Genomic DNA, 13,679 nt, shown 5'->3' with positions numbered 1-13,679 from the left:
GGTAAGGGTTTTCAGACCAAACTAGAGGCTGACCAAGCATCAGTCATCGCTAACTGTCTAAGCGAAGAAAATGAGACTGCCGTGGCTCTTGATCCCTCTTCTAACGTTACAGTTTTGTGGAGTTGATTTCAGCGTGGCCGGATCAGGTAACAATAAAGATATGGAATATGTACAGTTTCGGAGGTCTGTGCTGGACTGAAATTGCATGACCGAATTATTCTCAGGAGTTCCCATTCATCCTAGCTAGCTAGCCCAGTTAACGTTAGCTAACAAACTAAGTTAGCTTGCAAGTAGAACCAATTGGTTGCATGCGAAATGATATTTATTGGCAGATATCTTAATACAATATTGGATACAGAGTTTTCCCAAGGCACCCCTTTAAAGAAGGAATTTGATTAATTGTGTGGCTCAAATTGTTACTTTAGCTAAGGTTGGTTAATGTAATGCAACAGGTCTGTCAGAGCTGTAGTAACGTTAGGTCGGATTATCTGACATTTAACCTAACCTTTCCCAGCCTGGTCTCATAGACTAGATGTAACACAGTGAATGTATATCCGACATACAAAATTAGTAAAATACAGTATGTTACGTTTGGTATGGTTACATAAAACAGAAGGTTACTTAAAGTAAAAAGGAAAGGAGTGTGGTTGTTCGGGTGGGCATATAACGCAAATGTCAAGGAACCCAAAGGTTGCGTATTCGAATCTATTCATGGTCAATTTTAGTTAATTAGAAACTTTGCAACTACTTAAAATGTTAGCTGACGTTAACTCGTAACCAGCTAGCTGAAGTTAACCAGCTAGCTGAAGTTAACCAGCTAGCTAATGTTAACCAGCTAGCTAATGTTAACCACCTAGCTAATGTTAGCCACCTAGCTAATGTTAGCCACAACAAATTGGAATACGTAACATATCATATGAATTGCAATTCGTAACATATCATACGAAATGGAGTGTCTCAGATTTATGTACAGAATAATATGAAATGCTCTGAGACCAGGTTGCCTTTCCTGACTTCAGTCTCTTCTAAATACTAGTGTGCCGCTAGTTTATCTCATATTTACAACCCAATGCAGTGTAAGTAGCCTTTGCCACGGGCTTTCAGTGTGTAAGCAATCATGCACACTGATCTGTATTTCAGTAGTCCAGGAACTGCATGCTCTTTGCCTAACAAGCTCTGTTTTATTAGGTAATGGTGGCAGGTGGCAGATATACCTTGAAAAGATCACCAAAGCCACGCAACTTTACAAGCCTTGCAGCCCATACAACTGCAGTTGCCATCTCAGGTAATGCATGCAGGAGAACCGATGTTGCTTCCTATGAGAACAGTATTGCTATACAAAAGGGTTTCAGCTTTTTAACAAAAGCCATTGGTTGCCTTGTTAGAGCAGATCCTTCATTCTCTCTCCGTTGTCCTCAATCCATCCAGTGTCTTGAATGATGACCTACGACCCTTCAGAGAAGGAGTGTCTGAGGAGCTAATGGCGGACACGCTTCGTCGTGGCGTGGGCACCCATTACCAAATCATTAGTGGTAAACTGTATCGGGAACAGAACTGTATGTTCCCAGCCAGGTGAGGAAACAAAACATTACAATTAGTCTCTGAACACATCTGAGTTTGTGTTTCTCATCAAGCTTAGAAATCAGACCCTGGTTTTGTATGATAAATGTGGTCCGTTAATTAGTGGTTTAGTAAAATGTATTATCTTTAGGCCTATATCAGTAGTGAGCAAGTTAATATGATAGTCATCATGTCCCAGCTGTCTGTCTCTCTGATTGGTTTAGGTGTAGTGGGGTGGAGCACTTCATCCTGCAGGTGATTGACAAGTTGCCAGACGTGGAGATGGTGGTGAACGTGCGGGACTACCCTCAGGTGCCAGGCTGGGTGCAGCCTATCCTGCCTGTCCTGTCTTTCAGTAAGGTCAGCTCTGCGACCATGCATGTCCTCATCACACACACACACACACACACACAACAGTGTTGCTTGTTTATGTTATTTATAAATGTTTCTACTTTTGTAAATGTATATATATTTGTTGGAAGTAGTAAAAGAGAGTTGTCCAATGTGATGGCATTTGTGTGTGTAAAATGAAAGTGTGTTGTGTGCATTTAGACTGCTGACTACCAGGACATCATGTATCCTGCCTGGACCTTTTGGGAGGGGGGCCCAGCGGTATGGCCCATATATCCCACTGGACTAGGACGATGGGACCTCATGAGGGATGACCTTAAAAAGTAGGTTTGACCTTGTGGTACAAGGAAACACTTGTATTTTATTTATATTACCAGGTAATTTTCTCTGTTATTCACAAACAATCTGTTTGTGTTAGATCGGCAGCACAGTGGTCCTGGAAGAGGAAAGAGTCCAGAGGATTCTTCAGAGGCTCCAGGACTAGTCCTGAGAGGGACCCCCTGGTCCTTCTGTCCAGAGAGGCTCCAGACCTGGTGGATGCTGAGTACACAAAGAACCAGGCCTGGAAGTCTGAGAAGGTCCGTCTGGAACTACCAATGCAAATGTCTGTGTGACAGTGGCTTGAATGCACTGAGAGCAGTGCTATGTTTTTCAACCGCAATATCAACATCAACAACTGTTCAATTGCCTCTTCTTTCTTTCTTAGGACACACTAGGTAGACCACCAGCTAAGGAGATTCCCCTGGTGGAGCATTGTCAATACAAGTAAGAACAAGATATCATGGTGGAATTGCATTGCGCTTGGTTTTGTGTTTACAATGTTTTACATCAAGTGCATAGATGTGGCTTCACTCTGACACTCACTGGCATTTTCCAGGTCAGCCTGGATAAAATTTGACTAATTTAAAAAAAAAAAATGTTTTTAGCTTCAGAGATTTTTAGATTGACTGAGAAAACATGGCCCTGGTTTTCATGAGTTGAGAGGGAAACTTCCATTACCTGTTTCAAAGGTCTGTTAATTAACCCTGGCTATTTATCTTAAACCTTCAGCTATGGAATAAAACACTACAGGTGTGCATTGTCAGCATCAGTTACATTTGCACGTCAGGCCAGGGCTCCAAATCATTAACTCACCATTGTGGCCCCACCTGTTAGACTACCAAGGACAGGGTAACTTTTTCCTTACCCTGTACACACTGTGTGATTTCCACCACAATTCCTACCTCATCATCTGACCTCTAACCCCTCAGGTACCTGTTCAACTTCCGGGGCGTGGCGGCCAGCTTCCGCCTCAAGCACCTGTTCCTGTGTGGCTCTCTGGTCTTCCATGTAGGGGAGGAGTGGCTGGAGTTCTTCTATCCCCAGCTGCTGCCCTGGGTACACTACATCCCTGTCAAACAGGACCTCTCTGACCTCAGGTGACCTGTCTGACTTGGCTGTGTATCATAACTGTTCAACTGTCAACCTGCTCCATGGGTAGTGTAGTGGAATATGCGGTTTGTCTAATGTCTGAATGTTCTTTGTTATATCTATAGTCATGTCCCCCTTTTCTGTCTTTCCAGGGAACTGCTACAGTTTGTGAAAGAAAACGATGACATCGCTCAAGAGATTGCCGTTAGGTAACAAGCGGGGTTGTGAACTAGAAAAAATGGCTTTAGACTGGCTACATTAACTGTCTGCTTTCTCACAGCTTGTACAGCAGCATGCTAAATAATCAAGACTATTGATATTGTTGACTTATGTTAGTTGACCAACCTCTGCCTCCAGGGGTCAGCGGTTCATCCTGGACCACTTGAGGATGGAGGACGTGTCGTGTTACTGGGAGAGACTCCTCACTGAGTTTGGTGGGCTGCTCAAGTACAAACTCCAGAGGAAGACTAACTACAATCAGGTCATCCACAAGCATGGGAGGACAGAACTGTGACCGAGCCGGGGAGGGGGGGGCATTCTGTATGGACTATATGAAGGCAGCTCCAGTCAATAGATAGCGGCAGATCGCACTGCTTATTAATGTCCTTAATGCTGGTCTTAGAATTAGGAATTGCTGGTCTTCACATTTATGCTGTGGTCTCCCCATAGATTCTTCATAGGGTTAGATGTAATGGAGTACCTTTTTAAAGTATTGTGTTATAGAAGATTTAGGAGCTGAAAAACACTATAAGAAGAAAGCAGCTATTTGGGATTGAAATGACCATTGGGATTAGCACACAGAAAGAGTAGGATACTCTATATATTGGTTCTATCACACAGTTTGCATTTAGCAAACCTGGGTTCAAATACTCTTTAGGATATTAGGATTACTTTCAAATATATTTGGAAGTAATTATTTAGATATTTTTCATTTGAAAAGACAAGTAGTTGAATATTGGAGTGTATTTGGAAATGCACTTGGAAAGTATTTGAAAATACTCAAATATGCATTTAGCCCAGGCATTCTATTTTTTGGTGTTGAAATTAGTATTGGAAAGGGAAAGGGGGATACCTAGTCAGTTGTACAACTGAATGCATTCAACTGAAATGTGTCTAATGCATTTAACCCAACCCCTCTGAAAATACAGTACTTTCAAATAATTCCAATAAAAGTAGTTGATTCGGGCCACGTTATTTGAAAATACTTTATTTTCTCTGTATTTAAGTAACAAATTATTAAATACTCATGTATTTGAACCCAGACCTGGTATTTAGTCTTTCCATGCTCAAAATATCAGCGACTTTATGCCTCGAAAGGAACTTAGGGTAGAGGATTTATGAAGTGCTTGATAGCGTTTGCTATTAGGCAAAATCAGTTATCTCACCCCACACTGAAATTGTGTGAAAAATCTATGAAATTGGTTGATTCTGGGAAATTACACCTAAAAGGCCATTTTCCATCTGCTTTCCCTTACTGCCCTCTAGTGTGTGACAGAAGCCCTGTATGCTGCTCAGGAGTTGATACTTACATCTTCCATTTTATTGCCACTGGTCCATTCAACTATAAACACAACCAAAACACTCCTCACCTCAGTGTTGCCTCTGTTTAAGAAGAACAATACACCACCATTGCCATATACTGTAGCGATATGATGTAGCTTGAAACACTACATGTTAAGCCGTAAATAACTACACTCAACACCAAGTGCCAATAGAACGTTATTCATTAATGTAGAATGACATGTTGTCAAACCCACTGTCACTGCACTACTTTACTTGGACCTGCCTTGGAAAAGATGAGTATAAGCCACAATTGTACCAAAATGTTGAATATTTTCAAGTTTTCCCATTGTAGAATGTATGTGTTAGTTCTCTGATTCTACAGCTGTGGCATACATGTATATAAGGTACTTTGTGCGGTGTATTGTCTTGACCAAAGAGTACGAGGTACAATGCCAAAAAACCATGTTCAGCTTGTCAAAACATATGATGTGCTCTTCATGGTTCGTCAGAGTATTGTATGCACAGAGATTGTACTATCATGGGCAGGTTGATTCACCTGCAAAATTGGTGGAATAGTTTTGGTTTGTCTGTTGGGCTTTAATTAATAGTAATTGATGCTATTTTTGTTGGCTTGAAACACAATGACAATGTTGTGATATGATGCAATAACAGCCTTTTGTCAATGTTTTGTTTCCTTACATTTTTATTCGAATGTATCATTTTTACCTCTGTAATAAACCATTCAAATCTCAAGTAAATTCAGAATGGTGTCCAATGAATGTGTATGTTTGGTCCTCCACGTGAAGGGGGTGCTCTCCAACTAAATAGCTTTCATTTACTACCTAGCAGTTCAACGGTGTGCCGGTGGAAATCACAAGCAGGTAGGAAAGACAAACTACAAGGACATTTCAGAATAAATTGGTAAATACTCAGTAAACAATTTAACCGTTTAAACGTAGTCTGCGAAAAACTGCTTAGCTACGTTAGACAAATAATAGACTGTGCTTCACAAAAGACGGAACTGCTGAACAAGTTAGCTTATACAGCTAGCTAGCTAGCTAGCATGATGAATCCCCTTTGCATAGAACAAGATGCTTTGAGAACGTGAAGTTATGGTAAAGACATGTACTGTCTTTGGTAACTGTGTCGTGTCACCTCACCTGCTCCACTTGAATGCAAACGTAACATTGTATCTATTGTCGTTCAGTCTGCTTCATACGATAGCTACGTAAGTGGTCATCTTTACCTTGGGTGTTGTTGACCCATATGTCATAACAGCTGATTGTAGCTAGCCTTATAATTTCCAGCCAGTGTAGACAGTATTTATCAATGTCCCAGCAAGTGTTAAAAGTTCCATAAGAATAAATACCAACTCTGGAAATGTATAGTAATGTACAGTAGGTATTCTATTGTACACACTGACTATGCAATGTCAGATGCGGTATTAAAACAGCTGTTGCACTGTGTATGTGTTTTGTCCATTTGCTCTCTATTCCTCTGCCCAAAGGGCATTTATTTAGCAGAAGGATTAGCTGTAACATAAGTGTAACATCCTAGCTCCTGGCCATGTGTTCTCAGATCCAGCTCCCATTGCTGGTGAAGCGTTCATGATGCATCCTCCTGAACGGCCTGGGGCGTCCCCAGCCCCATGGCAGCAGGCAGCCTCTGCCCTCCAGGGCACCCTCTGCACCAGACCACTGCGGGGTCTCCTCCAGCTAGCCATGCCCTCCCTGGGCCTCCTCCCCAGGGTCCATGCAGCTGACAGTGTTGTGCCAGCCCCGGTACAGATCCCCTCCCCCCTGCCCAGCCTCGTGGGCAAGCCAGAGTTCCCAGACACTGGATGGGACCGCATCAAGGATCTTTTCGACAGGGAGTAAGTTATGACCGTGACACCTCTCTCCTATTGTCTGTGGCTTAGCTGAGTAAACCCATCACCATCGGGGAGCGCTCTCCATTGCTTACCTCTGCAGCAGATGAGTTTTCTAGCCTGTACTTAGTTTAGAAGGTTCCAGTTAGTTTAGAAGGTTCCAGACTTCTAGTGTAGCATAACCATCACTTGCCTTACTGGGCTTCATACATTGGCTGTCTAAAAATGCTCTGTTTGATTTTAAAGCTTGTTTATACACTCCTTCCCTGTGCTCCCAGTGAAATGCAGAAGTATCCTGAGGAGCTCTCCAGCGTGGTGAAGAGTACCTTAGCTGCCGCCTTGGCCGGCATGATCTACGGAGGGTTGCCCGCCGCCCGGCATGCCAGGGAGAGGTTCATCCAGCTCCACCAGGCTGAGATATACCACAGCCGAGTGGAAGCTGTGGTGAGTGTCTGCGGTTGTGAATTAACAGCAGGCCGTTACATACATACGATGTCAGTGCTTTTGTATACATTTTCCCAAGTGCAGCAAAAACACATTGTCTGTCAATTTAAAAAAAAAAATGTTTGTCTTGTGTTGATGGAGGCTTTGTGTTGTCGTTGTTCTCCCCCAGCGTTCTGCCCATAACGCAGCCATCCGGGGCTTTGTGCGGTACGGCTGGAGGTGGAGCTGGAGAGTAGCAGCCTTTGTCACATTATTCAAGTAAACAATGACTACATGACTATTCAGTATGGGACTCTTTCCTCTGTGGCCACTATATTAGTTTGTACTCCTGTGTTGAGTGACATTGGTTGATTCTCTCGCTCTCTCTGTGTGTGTGTGTGTGTGTGTGTTCTGTCAGCACTGTGAGCACAGGCCTGTCTGTGTACAGAGATAAGTATACCCTCAGCCACTACGCAGCAGCAGGAGGTGAGTTACTTCAACACCCAAATGGAGAGGATACCTCAATGTATTATACACATCCACACTTATTCAACTACTTTACAGTAATAATTTGAAAAGACATATACAGTGCCTACGGAAAGTATTCAGACCCCTTGACTTTTTCCATATTTTATTAAGTTACAGCCTTATTCTAAAATGTATTAAATCGTTTTTTTTCTACACACAATAACCCATAATGACAAAGCAAAAACGGAAATATCACATTTACATAAGTATTCAGGCCCTTTACTCAGTACTTTGTTGAAGCACTTTTGACAGCAATTACAGCCTTGAGTCTTCTTGGGTATGATGCTACAAACTTGGCACACCTGTATTTGGGGAGTTTCTCACATTCTTCTCTGCAGATCCTTTCAAGCTCTGTCAGGTTGGATGGGGAGTGTTGCTACACAGCTATTTTCATGTCTCTCCAGAGATGTTTGATCGGGTTCAAGTCCGGGCCACTCAGGGACATTCAGAGACTTGTCCCAAAGCGACTCCTGCGTTGTCTTGGCTGTGTGCTTAGGGTTGTTGTCCTGTTGGAAGTTGAACCTTCGCCCCAGTCTGAGGTCCTGAGTGCTCTGGAGCAGGCTTTCATCAAGGATCTCTCTGTACTTTGCTCCATTCATCTTTGCCTCAATCCTGACTAGTCTCCTAGTCCCTGCCACTGAAAAACATCCCCACAGCATGATGCTCGCAAACTCCAAGCAGGCTGTCATGTGCCTTTAACTGAGGAGTGGCTTCCGTCTGGCCACTTTACCATAAAGGCCTGATTGGTGGAGTGCTGCAGAGATGGTTGTCCTTCTGGAAGGTTCTCCCATCTCCACAGAGGAACTTTAGAGCTCTGTCAAAGTGATCACCTCCCTGACCAAGGCCCTTCTCCCCCAATTGCTCAGTTTGGCCAGGAGGCCAGTTCTAGGAAGAGTCTTGGTGGTTCCAAACTTCTTCCATTTAAGAATGGAGGCCACTGTGTTCTTGGGGACCTTCAATGCTGAAGAAATGTTTTGGTACCCTTCCCCAGATCTGTGCCTCGACACAATCCTGTCTCGGAGCTCTACGGACAATTATTTCGACCTCATGGCTTGGATTTTGCACGTTCAACTGTGGGACCTTATATAGACAGGTGTGTGCTTTTCCAAATCACAATCCTGTCTCTGAGCTCTACGGAATTTAAATTGATGAAATAAAAAAAAAAATGCCCATTTTAGAAATTTCAACAAATTTGTTGAAAATGAAAAACATATCTAATTTACATAAGTATTCACACCCCGTTGCTATGACACTTCAAATTGAGCTCAGGTGCATCCAATTTCCTTTGATCATCCTTGAGATGTCGCTACAACTTGATTGGAGTCCACCTGTGGCCAATTCAATTGTTTGGACATGATTTAGAAAGAAACACACCTCTCTATATAAAGTCCCACAGTTGACAGTGCATGTCAGAGCAGAAACTATACCATGAAGTCCAAGGAACTGTCTGTAGATCTCAGAGAGAGAATTGTGATGAGGCATATATCTGGGGAAGGGTATAAAACCATTTTCTAGAGTGTTGAACATTTCCATGAGCACTGTGGTCTTCATTGGGAAATCTGGGTTTTATGGGAGATTGGCCAGACGGAGGGCACTCCTGAGAAAAGGTCACATGAACGCATGCTTGGAGTTTGCAGAAGGGCACGTGAAAGACTCTGAGCATAAGGCAAAAGATGATGTGGTCTGATGAGACAGAAATGTAAGTCTTTGACCTGAATGCAAAACGTTATGTCTGGAGAAAACCAGGCACAGCTCATCACCCATCTAACACCATCCCTACCGTGAAGCATGGTGGTGGCAGCATCATGCTATGGGGATGCTTTTCAGCAGTAGCGACTTGGGAGACTGGTAAGGATAGAGGGAACAATGAATGGAGACATACATGCTAATCCTGCTTCAGTGCAAACAACCTTAGACTGGGGCAAAGATTTACGTTCCAACAGGACAATGACCCCAAGCATACAGCCAAAGCAACGCTGGAATGGCTTCAGAACAAGACTGTGAAAGTCCTTGAGTGGTCCAGACTTGAATCCCATTGAAAATCTGTGGAAATACACCGCCGCTCCCCATCTAACTTTAATAGAGCTTGAAAACACCTGCGAGGAAGAATGGGAGAAAATCCCCAAATCCAGATGTACAAAGCTGATACAGACATACCCAACACAACTAAAGCTGTAATCGCCACCAATGGTGCTTCTACAAAGTATTGGCTCAAGGGTGTTAATATTTTTGTAAATGAGTCATTTGTGTATTTAATTTTCAATAAATTTGCTCATTTCTAAAAACATGTTTTCACTTTGTCATTATGGGGCATTGTGTGTAGATGGGTGAGAGATTTTATTTTATTTTGAATTCAGGCTGTAACACAACAAAATGTTGAATAAGTCAAGGGGTATGAATATTTCTGAAGGCACAGTAAGTGTGATTATTGTAAATGTGTGAGTATGACATTCCTGCCTGTGTGGGTTTGAGCAGCTGTGACAGGAGGCCTATTCAGGCTGAACCTGGGTCTTGGGGGACTGATGGCAGGCACGGCCATAGGAGCAACCATGGGGTGAGATATGAGGGTTTTCAATGGCAAAATAATGGGCTAGTCTTGAAAAATGTGGTTACCTGGACTAATAGTGTTGACAGTGGAGAAGAGGTATGAGGAGTAGTTTGAGGGAGCCAGATAGTCTGGGCTTGCCCAGCAGTATGGTAAAATATGAACTATGAAGCCTGAAGGATGTCAGAAGCAAGTCTCTGGCTGCCAGCTGCGCCCCCTCCCTGCAACCCCTCTGCTTCCCAGCTGTACCCTTTCCTCCTCTCCCCAGCCCCCCTCCCTCCCCCTAGCCATGCGCTGGGTGCCAGAGGGACTCATGTGCGTTGCAGAGGGCTGTGTTTTGGGCAGTAGAGCAGGGACAGAGGCCAAGGCAGCAGCTGCCCATCTATTTTTACCACCCCATTGTTACGCCAGCGTTTCATCTCCATCCAGCTCCCTCTATCCCTGCTGCACTAGTCCCTTCTGTCCTCTCCTCTTCACCTGTCTTCTCTCTCCTTTTCCTCTCCTGTCTCTCTTCCCCCTTCCATGTCTGTCACATAGTCTTTGATTTGTATGTATATCTAATGTGTCCGTGAAGGTTTTTAGAGTAGTAATGGACTGGGTGTATGTGATCCAACATCCAAGCCATGTTGCTGTGTCTCCAGAGCGAAGCAGAACGCTGTCCATGTCTGCCTCAGTGCCCAGCCACCTGGACCGTGTGTTTGATGTGTGCAAACAGCCCCGGGAGCACCCACAGCCTCAGCCAGGTGCAGGGGAGGGGGGAGGGAGAAATGAAAGCAGGCAGCTAATCAGATAACACATCACGCTTCAAATGTCTGCCCCTACCTCCCTCGTAGTCCTGACACATGGACGAGGTGATAGGGGCGGGCCGGGTTACTAAGTGAGTGACAGCCACCAAAGCTCTTCATACTAAGCTATGTTTAGGGGGGTTGGAATGAGAGCTGTAGTCGGTAACGGGAACCTGGATAGATTAAACCTTGATTGATACTCATGAGTGAAACAATTAAATGCTTAGAGAGGCAGCAACATGGCGTCCAGCTCTGAAGTTGGCCAAACTCTCTGTATTGTATAACAGTCTGAGGGTTACTGAGAGTAAGTGACAGCCACAGTGACATAATTTAATGTGACACAGAACATTGACATGTTGGAATGAAGGTGATGTCAGCTAAGCTCATGTCATCTCGTCAGGGTGCCGGCAGGAGCTCTGATCATTGCCATGCAGGGATTGGCGGGAGAAACGGTCCGGGAGAGGAGGAGGAGGGAGCGCAGGGAGCTGTATGAACTAAAACTGGCAGAATGGTACATTCCATGGGCATCAAAACACACACACACACACACACACACTTTTTTACTCCTAGTATTGACTCACTTTTTCCTACGCCCTCAAGGAGTGCCCGTTTGCAGTTGACGGATGACCTGATTGGTGATTTGAGCAGCAGTGGGCGGATCCAGGATGTAGACCAGGACATACAGAAGATCCAGGAGCTGCTCAGTTTACCACGGAACGAGGGCGTGGCCCAGGACTCTGACAGCCATTGACAGCAGCTGAAATACTCTAACTGATACCAATCATAGCCATCCTCACAGACAGACAATGGTGGGTGAGACTTTCCTCACCTCAGAGGACATACTGGTTTCTTTTGATGTTGACTACTCTATTCTATGTTCTGTTGAATAGAAAAGAGGACCTACTTATTCGCTCAACAAAATATGTATTGATGCTGAATTATGATTTATACTGTAAATGTGATTACTTTGTCTGGAACTTTTAAATGATTTCCTACATATTTAATATAAATGGCAATAATGACAACAGTATCTTCAAGTTTGAAATTCACTGCATTAGTCATGACATTGTGTGGAAAGTACATGAGGCTGAGAGCCAGTGGGTTTGAAGTTGTGGTCCCATTATTCAGATGAACTCTGAGGAAAATCACTACATTTTAGTAATTTAGCAGACAGGAGCAATTAGGGTTGTGTCTTGCTCAAGCGCACATCCGATTTTTCACTTAGTCGGCTCGGGATTCAAACCAGCGACCTTTCGGTTACGGTACCAACGCTCTGAACCGATAGGCTGCCTGCTGCCTAGTGTGTAGGTTAAGACACAATCACATTGCCATTATGTTCAGATAAATGATCAAGCAACCCACTGCTAGGCAATTCCATGGTAATGATGCTGAGACTCTGATTTTTCACTTTAAAATGTATGCCAAACAAAAAACAATGATTGCAAAGTTAAACAAACCATAAAGCTCTATGCCCAAGGACGACTTTTAACAATTTCCATTGAACATTTTACAAAAACATTTCTTTGAACAGTGCAAATGCAAAGTTTGGTAACAGAAGGACGGTTTGTGCTGTTTTTGCCATCCTTCTGTTACCAAACTTTGCATCGGCACTGTTCAAGTAAATGCGTTATTGTAAAAAAAAAAACATTTAGAATTGAAAAATCGGAGTCTCACCATTCTGTTACTATGGAATTGACCTGCTTTATTCTTTCGTAATCGCAGTGGGGCGTGTGTCTAGAAACATGAAAATTGAATTACAATCTGTGTGTGTTTCCATGTCTGTTTGTAGGCCTGTGATGTTGGCCCCTGGGCTTGTCAGCAGCAACTAGGTCAAACATAGCCTCTGCCCCTGCTGTAAACAAGATGTGGCACAGTAACAGCTGGGGCTCGGAACGCGACTCAGATTGACAACAAATAGCCAGGAGATTGGAAAGAGAGACAAGTCATTAGTTAACAAAGCTAACATTCTAATTCTACTTTAAAGGTTTGGTCAGTGACGATCGGTTACAGCCATGTGCCTTAGTGTGTCATTAAGTTATGATTGTGTAATTCAATTCAGTAATCATCTGAATGAATTACATTTCATGTCCTATCAGAGGGAGTCTGCTCACGTTATTATGCAAATTAGTTTTTGTTGAAATGCAATGCAATAGTGTCTCCTTTTGTTCCAGGGAGCTATTACTAAAGAAATGCATTCCTCTTCACCTCCCAGCTGAAGGCTAGCCTACAGTCCAATTGAAATAATTTGATTAGAATGGCATTAGGAATGTATGGAATTTATTTTCAGGGCACTGGGCAGCATGTTTTAGACAAAATGATGACAGGCTTTTAAAACATACAGTCGAAGTCAGAAGTTTACATACACTTAGGTTGGAGTCATTAACTGGTTTTTCAACCACTCCACAAATTTCTTGTCAACAAACTATAGTTTTGACAAGTCATTTTCCCAATAATTGTTTACAGAGAGATTATTTCACTTATAATTCACTGTATCACAATTCCAGTGGGTCAGAAGTTTACATACACTAAGTTGACTGTGCCTTTAAACAGCTTGGAAAATTCCAGAAAATTATGTCATGGCTTTAGAAGCTTCTGATAATTGACATAATTTGAGTCAATTGGAGGTGTACCTGTGGATATATTTCAAGACCTACCTTCAAACTCAGTGCCTCTTTACTTGACATCATGTGAAAACGAAAAGGAATCA

General features: G+C 43.2%; 2 protein-coding genes across 5 annotated transcripts; both read left to right on the top strand.

Annotated features, from left to right (window-relative positions):
- poglut1 (protein O-glucosyltransferase 1) lies at positions 1–5,582 on the top strand. The gene is made up of 10 exons (XM_014150496.2): positions 1–146; positions 1,189–1,285; positions 1,429–1,572; positions 1,785–1,920; positions 2,113–2,234; positions 2,330–2,489; positions 2,618–2,676; positions 3,162–3,329; positions 3,474–3,530; positions 3,679–5,582. Exons 1-10 carry the CDS (start codon positions 71–73, stop codon positions 3,833–3,835), a joined length of 1,176 nt encoding a protein of 391 aa, XP_014005971.1. The 5' UTR covers positions 1–70; the 3' UTR covers positions 3,836–5,582.
- Positions 5,583–5,588: 6 nt separating this feature from the next.
- timmdc1 (translocase of inner mitochondrial membrane domain containing 1) lies at positions 5,589–12,002 on the top strand. 4 transcript variants are annotated; one of them, XM_014150364.2, is made up of 8 exons: positions 5,589–5,705; positions 6,403–6,697; positions 6,970–7,135; positions 7,305–7,393; positions 7,533–7,600; positions 10,118–10,196; positions 10,829–10,930; positions 11,373–11,483. In XM_014150364.2, the coding sequence occupies exons 1-7, from the start codon at positions 5,603–5,605 to the stop codon at positions 10,887–10,889; spliced, it is 861 nt and encodes a 286-aa protein (XP_014005839.1). In that variant the 5' UTR covers positions 5,589–5,602; the 3' UTR covers positions 10,890–10,930; positions 11,373–11,483. The 4 variants fall into 4 exon arrangements, with proteins under 4 accessions (XP_014005839.1, XP_014005838.1, NP_001134625.1 ...); XM_014150363.2 differs by lacking the exon at positions 10,829–10,930 and adding an exon at positions 11,573–12,002 and having other exon boundaries at positions 5,654–5,745; NM_001141153.1 differs by lacking the exon at positions 10,829–10,930 and adding an exon at positions 11,573–11,995 and having other exon boundaries at positions 5,690–5,705.
- The last annotated feature ends 1,677 nt before the right edge of the window (positions 12,003–13,679 follow it).

The sequence above is a fragment of the Salmo salar genome, chromosome ssa16 (genome assembly GCF_905237065.1).
Source record: "Salmo salar chromosome ssa16, Ssal_v3.1, whole genome shotgun sequence".
Taxonomy (NCBI): Eukaryota; Metazoa; Chordata; class Actinopteri; order Salmoniformes; family Salmonidae; genus Salmo; species Salmo salar.
This window is presented reverse-complemented; position numbering and strand designations above follow the sequence as displayed.

Coding starts and splice junctions, on each gene's coding strand:
- poglut1 (XM_014150496.2), top strand. CDS start 71: ATGAGACTGCCGTGGCTCTTGATCCCTCTTCTAACGTTACAGTTTTGT. Junction 2,490..2,617: donor AGGCCTGGAAGTCTGAGAAG/GTCCGTCTGGAA, acceptor TTTCTTTCTTAG/GACACACTAGGTAGACCACC. Junction 3,531..3,678: donor GCTCAAGAGATTGCCGTTAG/GTAACAAGCGGG, acceptor CTCTGCCTCCAG/GGGTCAGCGGTTCATCCTGG.
- timmdc1 (XM_014150363.2), top strand. CDS start 6,432: ATGATGCATCCTCCTGAACGGCCTGGGGCGTCCCCAGCCCCATGGCAG. Junction 6,698..6,969: donor AAGGATCTTTTCGACAGGGA/GTAAGTTATGAC, acceptor CTGTGCTCCCAG/TGAAATGCAGAAGTATCCTG. Junction 11,484..11,572: donor GAACTAAAACTGGCAGAATG/GTACATTCCATG, acceptor TACGCCCTCAAG/GAGTGCCCGTTTGCAGTTGA.